General features: G+C 41.0%; 1 protein-coding gene across 5 annotated transcripts in view; it reads right to left on the bottom strand.

Annotated features, from left to right (window-relative positions):
- LOC133383234 (uncharacterized) overlaps positions 1 to 14,953 on the bottom strand; it is a 119,556-nt gene that overhangs the window by 69,064 nt on the left and 35,539 nt on the right. For all 5 annotated transcript variants that reach the window (XM_061623545.1, XM_061623548.1, XM_061623549.1 and 2 more), the window contains exons 15-20: positions 14,594 to 14,786; positions 11,999 to 12,126; positions 8,250 to 8,450; positions 6,541 to 6,662; positions 2,280 to 2,508; positions 1,030 to 1,232 (exon numbers count right to left, since the gene is read on the bottom strand). In XM_061623545.1, the coding sequence (XP_061479529.1) occupies positions 1,030 to 1,232; positions 2,280 to 2,508; positions 6,541 to 6,662; positions 8,250 to 8,450; positions 11,999 to 12,126; positions 14,594 to 14,786 (1,076 nt within the window). The remainder of the gene's footprint in view (positions 1 to 1,029; positions 1,233 to 2,279; positions 2,509 to 6,540; positions 6,663 to 8,249; positions 8,451 to 11,998; positions 12,127 to 14,593; positions 14,787 to 14,953) is intronic.

Below are 14,953 nucleotides of genomic sequence, written 5' to 3'. Positions count from 1 at the left end.
CGCTTTCCGTAGACCCAGACTCTTTACTGGCCATTCTCCCTGACTCGTGCTTTTGCCTGGGTGGAATGCGTTCTTGAACCCTCATAATTCTGCTTGCTTGCCTGGATGGAGGATAAAGAGGGAGGGAGGTGCGCAGAGGGATGTGTGTGTAGTAAGGATGGGCGAGAAATTTGATTCAGTTCACATTTCAAGCTGAATCTATTAAATTCACACTTTCTGAATCAATATGAGAACCAAAATGTAGTCATTTGAAATTTGCACTTATTTGAATTTTGCAATGTAGCTCGCTAACCAGTGTTCACAAAAATGCACGTGTCAGGGGAAAGTGTGTATAAAAATGAATATATGAGTGAAAATAATATACAGAAATGCATTATATGACAAGAAATTTGCTCACAAAAATGTGTATGTTAATCAAAACTGCTTTCAAAAATGTGTTGTATTAGGAGAAACACACTAAAATGCTAGAGAATTTTCCTCAGCATTTTTAAAAAAGTACAAATTGCTGCAGAAATGTGGAGAACTGAATTTAAGATTGGAAAAATGAGAACCAAAACTGTCAGATCTTTCTATCCTTAGTGTGTAGATACGCACACACACACTCATTTCTCTATACAGTATATGTGTGTGTACACACACAGACACACACACACACAGAGGACTACAGTACAAAGGTAAAATTCACATTTATTACTCTGCCTGTTTTTGCCTCTGAGCCCACCTCTGGTCATAGGGGTCCCAGAGAATTGCCCAGAAGGAAATATGCCCCTCAGTTTGAAAAAAGTTCCCCAACCCTGTGTAATATATAAAGAACATATTTTGTTAACAGTAGTTAGGAAGGTCTAAAGAAATAAATGTTCTAAATGTCAACAACAGTCCCAATATTATAGCATTCTAGTGGATATATTTTAATCAACATACGCCAAAAGTAGAAAAATGTTCGAGGTAGAAAAATACTTAAGGATAATTCTCAATCCCTCTTCATAGCAGGCCTCCCTGCGGTCGCCATTCTATGTCCACACTGCTAACCTGCCCAGCTGTGCACTTTCTATTGCTGCCTCTATCAATCGATGGCGGAGGGTTAGAAGTTCAAGGAGCCTTGCAAAGATATTCAGAATAAAAGCTTGTTTTTCTTTGCTCCGTTTCTGTTCTTCTTCTGCTACTGATTTCAGTGCTGACATTGCAATCTCTCTAACAAAAGAAGGGTCTTCAACCAGAACATCTGTGAATAGCTATGAGGAACAAACGTTTAAACAATCAGTCAAAAGAATATTATTTAATTGTTTTATTGAAGTACGAGGCCAGGTTCAGATGACAAGCCAAACCATGGCTGAGCTCAGCGCAGCAGCAAAACAACAGGGAGGAGCAAATTGGTTGTGATCTCCTCCTCTCTGGGAGCCAGCACGTTTGTTCATTTGTCCTAAGCTATGGTTTAGCTTCATATTACATGTGAATAGGGCCAATGTGGCTTACATTAGTAAACAGAACAATTAAAAACATGAAACACACAAACGGACAACAGACAGGAGAAACCAGATAACATAGAAATATAGCAACAGGAAATCAGGGAGAAAAGTAAATCTAAGTTAAATGTCTGTTAGGCCAAAGACATTTCCTCTGGCAGAACATTCTATAAACTGAGGCTACATTCACACTATAGATTTATTCCACTATTATTCCATTTTAAACAGTCATGGCTTTCCCCAAAGAATGCTGGGAAGAGTAGTTTGTGAAGGGTGGAGAATTATTAGGAGACCCCCTATTCCCCCCCACAGAGCTACAATTCCCAGAGTTCTCTGGGAAGAGGGGCTGACTGTTAAACCACTTCAGATGGCAAGGGATGTCCAACAGGGCCTCCTCAGATTATCTGAAAGAGAGAGGGATTATATGGTAGAAGGTGTTAAATCTTTATTTTAGCTATAAACACGGCAACTAGCTCCTTCTAAAGTGAAAAAAACCACTTGCTCAGCTCATAAACAGTAATTCTTTAAAAGTTTGTGTTGAAGGTTTTAGTGAGTCGTCTGTGCTGATCAAGGAACAAGATGATGTACAGAGTATTGTATATCAACAGATCAGTCTATCGTAACTAACATGAGTGTATAAAGTCTGCAACTGACATTTTGAAGCACACCACAATCCTATGCACATCTACTCTGAAGTCAATCCCATTAAACTCAATAGCAATTACTCCCAGGTAGGAATGAATAATTTAGTGTAGCCTTAGTTGTTTTTTAAAAAATGAAATCACCACAAATTTAGAAGATAGAAGACAAACTTACATCTTTCTGAATTTGAGAGCCATAAAAAGACTCTGGACGTTCCATGGTCAGCCATGTGTCCAGGGCAAGTTGAAGTACATGTTTTTCCAGATTAATTGCCTCACTGGCTGTTTTTGGCCTACAGATTTGCTGAAACTCCTGAAGGACATAACCCAGAGCTTTTGGAATTAAAGATACTAGGCCAAGGGAAGGGTGGAACTCCAACAAATAAATGTTCTTCAAAGCCGAACTTTCAAAAGGAAAACAACATGAAAAAGAATTATGAAGAAAGGGCTGTTATAAAGAGCCCAACAGGACAAAAAATCATGGCCAACTTGAAATCAGATAAATTTCCCTCAAATCTTTATATAATGGAAGATTCATATACATTGTGTAAATATGCAATATTAATTTATGAATAATTGTATGTGTACATATTGTATGTGTATATACACATATATTTGATTTGTTATTTTTTATACATATACCAAGAGAGTCTCAAAGAGATACAATAAGTAACAAATAAATCAACTACAAACTAAAAGTGTTCATCCACAAAAAAATTCCTTCCTCACCCCATGGCTAGATGAACATCTAAGTATACCATATGGCTACAGAAACCAAAACCTATTAAGGCTCAAATGCCTGGGAAAATAAGAACGTTTTCCCTGGCACCAAAAATATGACAATAGCCCAGTTTAGACCTAATGCTAAGCCAAAGGCTAGTGTGAATAAGCAAGGACAGGGCAGGACGTATTGGTGGCGGAGTTGCTCTATACGTGAAAGAAGGCATTGAATCCAGCAAGCTTGAAACCCCAAAAGAGGCGGACTCCTCCACAGAATCATTGTGGGTGGTAATACCATGCCCCAGGAGGAACTTAATACTGGGAACGATCTATCGTTCCCCTGATCAAAATGCTCAGGGAGACCTTGAGATGAGATATGAAATTGAGGAAGCATCCAAACTAGGAAATGTGGTAGTAATGGGTGACTTCAACTACCCGGACATAGACTGGCCGCATATGTGTTCCAGTCATGACAAAGAAGCAAAGTTTCTAGATATTCTAAATGACTATTCCCTAGACCAGTTGGTCATGGAACCGACCAGAGGGACGGCAACCCTGGACTTAATCCTCAGTGGGGACCGGGACCTGGTGCGAGATGTAAGTGTTGTTGAACCGATTGGGAGCAGTGACCACAGTGCTATTAAATTAAACATACATGTAACTGGCCAATTGCCAAGAAAATCCAGCATGGTCACATTTGACTTCAAAAGAGGAAACTTCACAAAAATGAGGGGATTGGTAAAAAGAAAGCAGAAAAACAAAGTCCAGAGGGTCACATCACTCGAAAATGCTTGGAAATTGTTTAAAAACACGATATTAGAAGCTCAACTGGAGTGCATACCGCAGATCAGAAAAGGTACCGCCAAGGCCAAGAAGATGCCAGCATGGTTAACGAGCAAAGTCTGTTTTTGCCTCTTAGAGGCAAAAAGTCTTCCTTCAGAAAATGGAAGTCTTGTCCGAATGAAGAAAATAAAAAGGAACACAAACTCTGGCAAAAGAAATGCAAGAAGACATAAGGGATGCTAAAAAAGAATTTGAGGAGCACATCGCTAAGAACATAAAAACCAACAACAAAAAATTCTATAAATACATTCAAAGCAGGAGACCATCTAGGGAGGCGATTGGACCCTTGGATGATAAGGGAGTCAAAGGTGTACTAAAGAACGATAAGGAGATTGCAGAGAAGCTAAATGAATTTTTTGCATCTGTCTTCACAGTGGAAGATATAGGGCAGATCCCTGAACCTGAACTAACATTTGCAGGAAGGGATTCTGAGGAACTGAGACAAATAGTGGTAACGAGAGAGGAAGTTCTATGCTTAATGGACAATATAAAAACTGACAAATCACCAGGCCCGGATGGCATCCACCCGAGAGTTCTCAAAGAACTCAGATGTGAAATTGCTGATCTGCTAACTAAAATATGTAACTTGTCCCTTGGGTCCTCCTCTGTGCCTGAGGACTGGAAAGTGGCAAATGTAACGCCAATCTTCAAAAAGGGATCCAGAGGGGATCCCGGAAATTACAGGCCAGTTAGCTTAACTTCTGTCCCTGGAAAACTGGTAGAAAGTATTATTAAAGCTAGATTAACTAAGCACATAGAAGAACAAGCCTTGCTGAAGCAGAGCCAGCATGGCTTCTGCAAGGGAAAGTCCTGTCTCAGTAACCTATTAGAATTCTTTGAGAGTGTCAACAAGCATATAGATAGAGGTGATCCAGTGGACATAGTGTACTTAGACTTTCAAAAAGCTTTTGACAAGGTACCTCACCAAAGACTTCTGAGGAAGCTTAGCAGTCATGGAATAAGAGGAGAGGTCCTCTTGTGGATAAGGAATTGGTTGAGAACAGAGCTTGGAAAAGTTACTTTTTTGAACTACATCTCCCATCAGCCCAATCCAGTGGCCATGCGGGCTGGGGCTGATGGGAGTTGTAATTCAAAAAAGTAACTTTTCCAAGCTCTGGTTGAGAAGCAGAAAGCAGAGAGTAGGAATAAACGGACAGTTCTCCCAATGGAGGGCTGTAGAAAGTGGATCAAGGATCAAGGATCGGTATTGGGACCTGTACTTTTCAACTTGTTCATTAATGACCTAGAATTAGGAGTGAGCAGTGAAGTGGCCAAGTTTGCTGACGACACTAAATTGTTCAGGGTTGTTAAAACAAAAAGGGATTGCGAAGAGCTCCAAAAAGACCTCTCCAAACTGAGTGAATGGGCGGAAAAATGGCAAATGCAATTCAATATGAACAAGTGTAAAATTATGCATATTGGAGCAAAAAATCTGAAGTTCACATATACGCTCATGGGGTCTGAACTGGCGGTGACTGACCAGGAGAGAGACCTCGGGGTTGTAGTGGACAGCATGATGAAAATGTTGACCCAGTGTGCAGCAGCTGTGAAAAAGGCAAATTCCATGCTAGCAATAATTAGGAAAGGTATTGAAAATAAAACAGCCGATATCATAATGCCGTTGTATAAATCTATGGTGGTGCCGCATTTGGAATACTGTGTACAGTTCTGGTCACCTCATCTCAAAAAGGATATTATAGAGTTGGAAAAGGTTCAGAAGAGGGCAACCAGAATGATCAAGGGGATGGAGCGACTCCCTTACGAGGAAAGGTTGCAGCATTTGGGGCTTTTTAGTTTAGAGAAAAGGCGGGTCAGAGGAGACATGATAGAAGTGTATAAAATTATGCATGGCATTGAGAAAGTGGATAGAGAAAAGTTCTTCTCCCTCTCTCATAATACTAGAACTCGTGGACATTCAAAGAAGCTGAATGTTGGAAGATTCAGGACAGACAAAAGGAAGTACTTCTTTACTCAGGGCATAGTCAAACTATGGAATTTGCTCCCACAAGATGCAGTAATGGCCACCAGCTTGGATGGCTTTAAAAGAAGATTAGACCAATTCATGGAGGACAGGGCTATCAATGGCTACTAGCCATGATGGCTGTGCTCTGCCACCCTAGTCAGAGGCAGCATGCTTCTGAAAACCAGTTGCCGGAAGCCTCAGGAGGGGAGAGTGTTCTTGCACTCGGGTCCTGCTTGCGGGCTTCCCCCAGGCACCTGGATGGCCACTGTGAGAACAGGATGCTGGACTAGATGGGCCACTGGCCTGATCAAGCAGGCTCTTCTTATGTTCTTAAATGTGTGGGTTTCCAGAATGAAGATCAGAACTACTGTGCTCTTCCCTGTTGCTGCTACTCTGCTACCAAGGGCTAAGTCATGGCTTGGCTTTGTGTTATGTCTGAACCAGTGAACCCAGGATTGTGGTCTGTCTCACTCTAGACAAACTACAAGATGTAAGCAACGTTTGTTCTTGGTTAGCCACTTGCAGTTTGTCTGGGAGAAGGGAGGCAAACCATAAACCCATGTTTGGACAGCATCAAAGCAAGACTTCACCCAGGTGCCACAGCAGCAGCAGGACTGGGGAGGAGTGCAGCAGCCACAACCTTAATTCCCCAAACCCGTATGTTTTCTCATTCACTCTTAAACCATGGTTTGGCTTAGCATTATGCGCAAACAAGGTCAGTGTTATGAGATGAGGCAAAGTTACATGAGATATCTGACTAACAAAGCTATTCAGCTACACAGCCTGATTAGTGTTTTTTAATCAACATCACTTTAGTTCAGTGGGATAACCATGGAAATTTTTGTATAAGATTTTGAACAGCATAGAGGCAGGCCCCACTATATTATATAGAGAGATAATCATTACTCACGGGCTTTTATTAACAGCAATTAATTGTTTTGCAATTATATAGGGGGGGAAACCAAATTCATAGATGCCACCTTTGGGACCATCACGCCAAATCTTGTGGTTATATTCACGCTGGTTATCTATCTAAAAAACAAAACAAACAAAAAACTCATGTAAAAGGAAACAAAATGCAGAGATTTCTGGAAGTTTTCGTGCTGTTACATTAAACTATGGATCACCACCCTTGCACACATGGGCACCATGATGCCTACAAAGGGCTTAACTGGTGCCCCCAAACAGGGCCCCTAGACTCAATGCATTTTTTAAAGTAAATCTCTAGCCCTCCTAGAAAGAAAGTTATGAAGCAAAATGTGCAGGTACCATTCTAAGCTGTTTCCATGAAATAAACCAGCTTGGCTGCTCCCATCTGTGAGTGTTTTTAGCCAATGAATGAAGTTAGAGCTGTAATTGATAAGTGAATTGTATGGACACCAGAGAATAGGATTCCCTGGGATCCTAAGGAGCTTGTTTCCCCTCCTCTTTAATGCACTATTCTTGCTTCTCTTTCATTTTCTAGTAGTCCTTGGAATCTCTGTAGTTTGCCCTTCCTTTTTTCATAGCAACCAGGATACATCTTTCTTATGGTGGGTTCGTCTGAGATCGGGCACTCCCTAGAAATTATTTTCCACAAATACTACTACCCAACAAGTGTGGGTGAATGCTAAAAAATCCCCTCCTCAAATGGCAAATGAAAAATGTGAAAAATTGCAAAGAGGCTTAGGCATGTCTCATGCTGTGCAGGAGCTGATGTCCAGGCACTCATTAAAAATTCACTGTATAGTTAACTTCCAGTACAATGGTATGTAAGCCAATTTCAGAAGTAAGCCACTTTGTGTTTAATGCGACTTACTTCCAGGTAAGTGGGTACAGGATGGCAGCCTAGGCTTTGGTTTAGGATTGGAATTGGAGGAAACATGGTTCTTGAGCCTTTAATAGCTGCATCTCTACAACTGAGACCAGGAGGACATAGCTGACTTTCCATGGTAAACATGAGGTTGTCCTGGAGCAGGGGAAGAGAAGTAGCAATTATTGTACTCTCTCTAATTTTGTGTTATGCCATGCCCCCCATGGTAGCCATATTGTGCAATATCATACCCCTCATGCCAGCTATTTTGTGCCATTTTGTGAGTGGTGCCCTCAGCAATCTCTCCAAATGTGCCCCCTGGTCCAAAAAGGTTGGTGACCCCTGTATTAAACTTTTCAGAGAACTTACAAGAGTGTTATAAGCAGATATGCTGTCACAACTATGGTTACCAGACTCACTAACTAGTAAATATACCTTCTTTCCTCTTTCCCACTATCTACAGAACTTTGAAGATACCTCAGAAGTATACCTATTTTAACATTCACATTTTTATACAAGAGTTCTAGCATGCAGCTTGAACATCCCTTGTCCAAATGAACATTTTAATTTTGGAGGGGGGAGGCTGAACAATTCCTTGCACTGAGAACTAGTTTCAAAACTGAAACCTTGGCACTGCTATGGCTCATCTGATCACTGGTTACCTATGAGGCCTTACTGAAGACTAGGAAGAACTAGATTTAGCCAGTGTAGTGGATGGATGGCTACTTGGGAACCACATGTTCCTTTGGTTCCATGACAGAAAAAAGGTGGAATACAAATGTAAGAAAATCAATTAACAACAATAAAAACTCAGAGAATACATTCACCTGTTGGTTCAATACATCCCTCACCAGCTGTAGGTGAATTTCAAGGCAAGCACACTCAGCTTTATAGATGTTCATAAAATATCCAAGATGGAAATCAAATCGAGGACGTCTGTACATGACATCAGTTATTACTTGGGCCAAAGCAAATCTTTCTTCTGAATCTAAAGCATGTTGGTATGCTTCAAAGTAACTATTCAGAAGCTGAAAAGAGATTTAAAAAAGTTTTTTAAAAAAGAAAAATGATTATTTCTTCTCTATTCTTTTTTTAGTTAAACTTCCTCTAGTCTATTTCATCTCTTTATTTATTTTTTAATTTAATGAACTATTCCTTATGCGGCTTGGCCATCTTGATCCTTTGGGAGGGAAGAAGGTTGCTAAAGAGGGACCTCAAGTTCTTGTCCCTCCTGAAGCTAAGAAATCCAGGTGCACTCAGTTCTGTGAGTTTTTCTCTTTTTATTAAGGTTACAGCAACTTCAAGGGCTTTTCAACTCATTCATCTAGCTAAGCTTTCTAGGAACTACTTTCCCTTTCTAACTCTGACTGAAGGTCTTCGCAGCCACAGACACTGATGCAGCAAAGAAACTCCCCCTCCCTGGTGTGCCTCCTTAAGAAGGCATGACTTTCGACTTCCCAGGAGGATCCCTCCGCCTGTGCAGCCTCCGAGATGGGCTCCTGTCTTGGATGAAACTTTTTCAGCTTTAACCAGTCAGAAGGGTCTTTTTTGACTGGGGATAATTTCTTCCGGATAAGGAAGAAACGTGAGATTTTCCACACAGCTTTGTTTTGATTGTTGGAGACTGGAATTCGTCAGAATTGTCTGTGAAAGAAGGTCTTCCAGCTGCACAGACGGAGCAAGGATTTATAGCTTAGCTCAGCTGAATAAGTGACCCGTGGTTTTTTTAAAGAAAACGGACTAACAGGCAAACATCCTCCGGTCTACGCTCATTATTTTCTTATCTATACAGCTAAAGAGATTTGTCAGAGGATCAGCAATTAAGAAAACCTGGGAGAGCCAAAACTTTCCTTTTTTTTACTTACGGAATTAAGGGGGAAGAAAATAAAAATAGCCTATCTTTTTTTTATTGCAAAAAGCTGAAATGGAAAATAGCATTTTAAAGATTACAACGGATGAGGGGTTTCTGATTGGAAGAGAAAAGAAAAATCTTTTTGATTTATAAGACTTTTGGGTAACAAAAGTCTGGGACTATTTTTCCTGTTCTACTTCTTCTTTTTTTTTTGACGAATCTGCACATTCTTTCTGTTACTAGTCATTTGGACGCTGTGAACTAAAGCTGTTTTTGCACTTCTGGGCATACAAGAGATAAGGGCTGTCTAGAGTGTGACGTCAGTTGGTTTGAAAGATTAACTCCTTTGTAACTGGATAAAGAAATAAACTGCTCTTTGCTTGGGACATTGAAAATTGAAAGAGTTTAGTTCCTTTGGCTTTAAGAATGACAATTAAGAAGATCATGGATGTACAAGAAGGGACTTTATCTTTAGACATGTTTCAGAAAATAATGAATGGGATTAAGTCAATAAAACAAGAACTAAGAATAGCCAAGCGTTGAGAATTGAATTCGACGAAATGAGACAGGAGCTGAAAGAAATTCAGGATTCTATGAGAAAGGAGATTAAAGATAGATCTGGAAAACCAAAAAAGGATGAAAGAGAAATTAAAGGCAAGGTTCAAACTATGGAGATTGGATTAAATATGGACATGGAAAAAGATTTGGATTTCCTGGCTGTGATGGATCCTGGAGATAAATATTACGCTTTGGAACTCAGCACTGTCCCTGAAGGAATTGAAGAGACTGGAGATAAAGATATTATCGGTTCAAAAAAATTCCTGGACTGGAAGGACTTGATGGAACTTGAAATGGAGAAAGTTAACAGAATTAATCCCTGTTTTGTGTCAATGGAAAAATCTTCAAGAGATGTGCTAGGGTATCATGTAAAAAAGAGGAACAGAGATGTGGCTTTGCAACAATACTTCAGTGATACGTTTGGAACTGATGGCAAGAAAATATCTGTGATAAAGGAAATTCCTATCAGACTCTTATTATATGACTATGACAGCAAGATTATTGGGTGCGTAAAGATGGAAGATGGAAGGTGGAACCAATACGGATAAAGGAAGAAGAGTGATCTGTAATTACAGGACTTAGTAGTCTTGATGAGTTGGATTAATTGACATGTTTACCTAGAAAAAAAAAATTGATGGACATATATATCAAGGATTGGAAACTTCTCTTTGACTTTTTGTAGAAGAATAAAATGATATGATGTTGATGAGATTTAAAACCAATTAAGATAGCCGCTGGAGGAAGGTGTTTTTATAATCTATTAAGAGACAGGCTTGTTATATATTATAGATTTATAGCTGAACTATGACAAATCGGAAGTCAATATTTTTTATATTTCTTTTCTTTTTTTATTGTGTTGGTTATTGATTTGTGTTTTTTCTTTTTGTATTGTGTTGGTTTTGAAAATTTGAATAAAAATTAATTGAAAAAAAAAAAAGAAGGCATGACTTTCGTGTGAAGTCTCTGGCTCCTCCTTAATACCCCCCCAATGCTCTTTGTGCTTCAGAAGCCTTCAAGAACGGGGCGAAGGACGTTGGACCTCAGCTTCCCTCTTTGACTGTTGGGGGCTAATGGTCTGTTCTGGCGTGGGAAGTTGCTGGGCGCCTGGCTGGGAATCAGCAGGCTGGCTAGGCGGCATCTCAAATGCGGGAGAGGGGTGCGTGTCCAAAGTAACAGTCTCTGACATCTCACGCTATGCATCCATGGGGAGGGGGGGTCGGGTGACTCAGCACGCTGCCCGCTCTCCTCCCTCAGTTCATCGATCAACCCAGTCCTCAATGTCAGTATCCCCTTCCTCCAAGCCACCTCCCCGAACCTGGGGCACAACAGTTCTGTCAAGAAGGGCTGGATGGGTTGGGGGTTAAAATGCTCCTAGATGAAATGTTTTGGAATGCAAGTTCTTTTTGTTGTACTGTATTTCAGAATGTGAATGGGGGGGGAAAGCTTTATACTCGTTTAATAATAATAGGGTATTTAATTCAGTCATGCTTAGAGTAATCCCACTAAAATGTTAGTCATAAAGACTACTAACTTAATTCCCATTGATCTCAATGAATCTACTCTAAATATGATTATGTGTGGAGCCAACCAAGAGTAATCTCTATAGGAAATAAATACCTGGAAGTTTTTTCCCCAAGGTAAGACATTTGCCTGTGATTTTCTGGATCACAGCTCACACTTTTAGTCTCTACATTATACCAGATTTTTTTTAAAAAAATCTAAACTAATAATTTAAGTGGGCCCTCTGCATGCCAACCCCTGACACCATCCCTGATTTCTACTAGAAAAGTGGGATCTCATTGGCCTCTTCCTCTATACATGTTTGTCTTTTTCTGGCCTGTGTTCTTTGCAAAATAGTGTCACTGGACAGGAATTACCATATGTGTTCTTTTGTGCTTTACACCAGATGTTTCAATCTACCAAACTGTAACTAATCTACAGGTTTGGAAGCTCAACTAATTTCTGAATATCACAGAGAAGGAATTCTAAGAGAAAGAGATGGTAGCAAGGTCTTCTGACAAGAGAACCCGTTTTCTGCGACACTGAACTAAATTCCACCCAGCAATGATAGCAGTAGTTCTTTGCAAGTATAGATGGTATGAGCAGCCGAACATTCACAAACACAGTGCTTTGTTTTTAAAAAGTGGTATGTGGAGAGAGATATACCTGCCACTTATTTTCTAAGAAAGCTGTTTCACAAGTCCAAAGGTCAAGCAGTACTGCAGCTCGATCTACCGATGCATGTGCCCATGCTGGGTAGTTCATGTTACTGGAATCACTACATGCTTTGTGACCTTGAAAAGAAGAACAGAACAACTGATGTTTTCAGAGGAACAATCAAGCTAACAATGACACTACTTCCCCCCACCTATCTCTATGTTCTTACTTGCTTCACACAACTCAGCATAAATCAGCAGTCTACATTTGCATAAAAGTTTCCAATGACACCTAAGCCAGCACTATGGAAGCAATAAGACAGTCTACAAATTGTGGTCCTGCACTAGACCGGCTGGTGCTGCTGAACCTCTCCGTGGCCTTCAATATGATCGACCATGGTATCCTTCTGGGCTGTCTAGCTGGGATGGGATTGGGAGGCGTTGTTTTACGGTGGCTCCAGTCCTACCTGATGGACAGGACCCAGAAAGTGGTGCTGGGAGATTACTACTTGACCCCCTGGCCATTGGCCTATGGGGTACCACTGTGTTCCATTCTGTCTCCCATGCTGTTTAACATTTATATGAAACTGCTGGGAGAGGTCATCTGGAGATTTGGAGTACAATGTCATCAATATGCTGATGACACTCAACTCTATCTATCCCTACCACCTGATCGCAGGGAGGGAATGCTCATCCTAAACCAGTGCCTGGAGATTGTGAAGGGCTGGATGTGGGCTAACAAACTGAAACTTAATCCAGACAAGATAGAGGTGTTGGTGGTCAAGGGGAAACTGCACCAGGGATAGGTTTGCAACCTATTCTGGATGGGTTTGCACTACCCTTGAAGGAGCAGGTCTGCAGTTTGGGAGTCCTCCTGGATCCTGCCTTGCTGCCTGAATATCAGGTGGCTGCGGTAGCCAGGAGTACTTTTGGCCAGCTCAAACTGGTCTACCAGCTGCGTCCGTTCCTGGAAACAGTTGCCTGGGCCACAATGACACATGCATTGGTGACATCAAGGCTTGATTACTCTATTTGAGGCTACCTTTGAAAATGGTTCAGAAATTACAGTTGGTTCAAAATGCAGCAGCCAGAATGTTAACTGGAGCACGGTGCAGGGAGCATATCACCCCTGTGCTTTATCGACTCCACTGACTCCCAATTGGTTTCCGGGCCCAATTCAAAGTGCTGGTTCTGACCTTTAAAGCCCTAAATGGCCATGGACTAATGTACGTGAGGGACCGCTTATGCGCATAAGTATCTGCCCAGGATTTAAGATCATCTGCCTCTAGTCTCCTCTGTGTGCCTGGAATGAAAGATGTTAGACTGACAGGCACATGGGAGAGAGCCTTTTCAGCAGCGGCTCCCAAGCTTTGGAATACCCTACCTTAAGAAGTCTGCTCTGCTCCCTCCCTGGTGGTTTTCTGGAGACTTCTGAAAAAGATATTGTTACAGAGAGCCTTTGGGAAGGACTGAGGGTAGAGCCTGACACTGATTTTATGACTTCTATGTTAATTTTTACCTCTGTAGTCCCTTCAGTACCACTCCCTATATATATGTATATATGTATGTGTGTGCATATATACATAGTATTTTCTGTATTTTAATTGCATGCTATGTATTTTAATTTATTTTAATGTTTTTGTGATCTTTATTGTGTACAATTTTTATTATGTACACGTTCAATTTTATTGTAAGCCGCCCTGAGTGCCCTATTATAGGGTAGAAGGGCAGGATAGAAATATTTTAAATAAAAAAATAAATAAATAGAGACCTGGGAGCCAAATGTGGCCCTTCAGGCCTCTCTATGTGTCCTTTGGGACTCACAAGTCATCTCCCCACAACGCTGCTCTACACCCTCCTTGAGTACTTTTGCCTCTCTGGAATGTGTCCTTAAACTATGATAATGCCTTCTACTTGCCTGGATGGAGGCTGGAAACATGGGGGGGGGTTTGTAGAAACCTCTGGCTTTTGTACTGCTTGTATGTAGTCTATAACACAACAGAATCACATCCATTGCTCCACCCACTTTTGTCTCTGGTCCCACCCACCACTAGCATGGAGTCCTTGGAAGGTTGCTCACAGAAGAATGTAGCTCTCAAGCTGAAAAAGGTCCCCCACTCCAGTCCAACACCAAACATAGACATTGTGATATTTTGTTGTTATGTGCCTCCAAGTCGACTACGATTTATGGCGACCCTATGAATCAGCGACCTCCAAGAGCATCTGTCATGAACCACCCTGTTCATATCTTGTAAGTTCATTATATTAAAAATGCTTGTTTTCGCACAATCAACATAAACATCAACATTTCACAAAAATACAAAAACAGTCTGGAATCCCACTATGTTGAGCTGGCTCATTTATTTAAAGGTTGTTATTTGGCAATGGGGAGCAGTTTACTATAACCTGTCAAAAGGCTGACCATTAAGTTACATCAGGCACTCTGATGACAGAGCTTTGGGGATGCTTCCAGATGGTTATCCTTGTGAATGATCATCACTGATTGTGTTACTTTAATCCTGTCAGTTCAGGGAGTGTGCCAAACACTTGTGTTGATTCTTGCACTGAAGATATTGCAGAGCTGGTGGCTGTGAAGCCATCTCACCTTTCTCTGCCTCAATGTACTGGGTTGCCACAAGCAAAAGCTGCTTTTCTAGCTGTTTCAGGTCCTGGAGGGCTACATCATACATCACAAAAGCCCCTCGCTGATCCTGGGTGTGAACATATGCATCTTCCGTGGTATAAAAATCATCATGATTTTCTACCTCTGCAAACTCCATAAACTGCGCACTGTGAACCTGTGCCAGGGACAGAATTTAAAAAATGATGATGCTTGTTACAAAACAATATTGTTATGTGTTTGGGGGTTGAGATAGATGATTTCTATGTGTCCCCTTTCCAGCCTCTGATTTGGGCCCCTGCACTTGGAGGTGGGCTCTGCAGCTGAGAAATCCTATTATTCTTT

The sequence above is a fragment of the Rhineura floridana genome, chromosome 4 (genome assembly GCF_030035675.1).
Source record: "Rhineura floridana isolate rRhiFlo1 chromosome 4, rRhiFlo1.hap2, whole genome shotgun sequence".
Taxonomy (NCBI): domain Eukaryota; kingdom Metazoa; phylum Chordata; class Lepidosauria; order Squamata; family Rhineuridae; genus Rhineura; species Rhineura floridana.
This window is presented reverse-complemented; position numbering and strand designations above follow the sequence as displayed.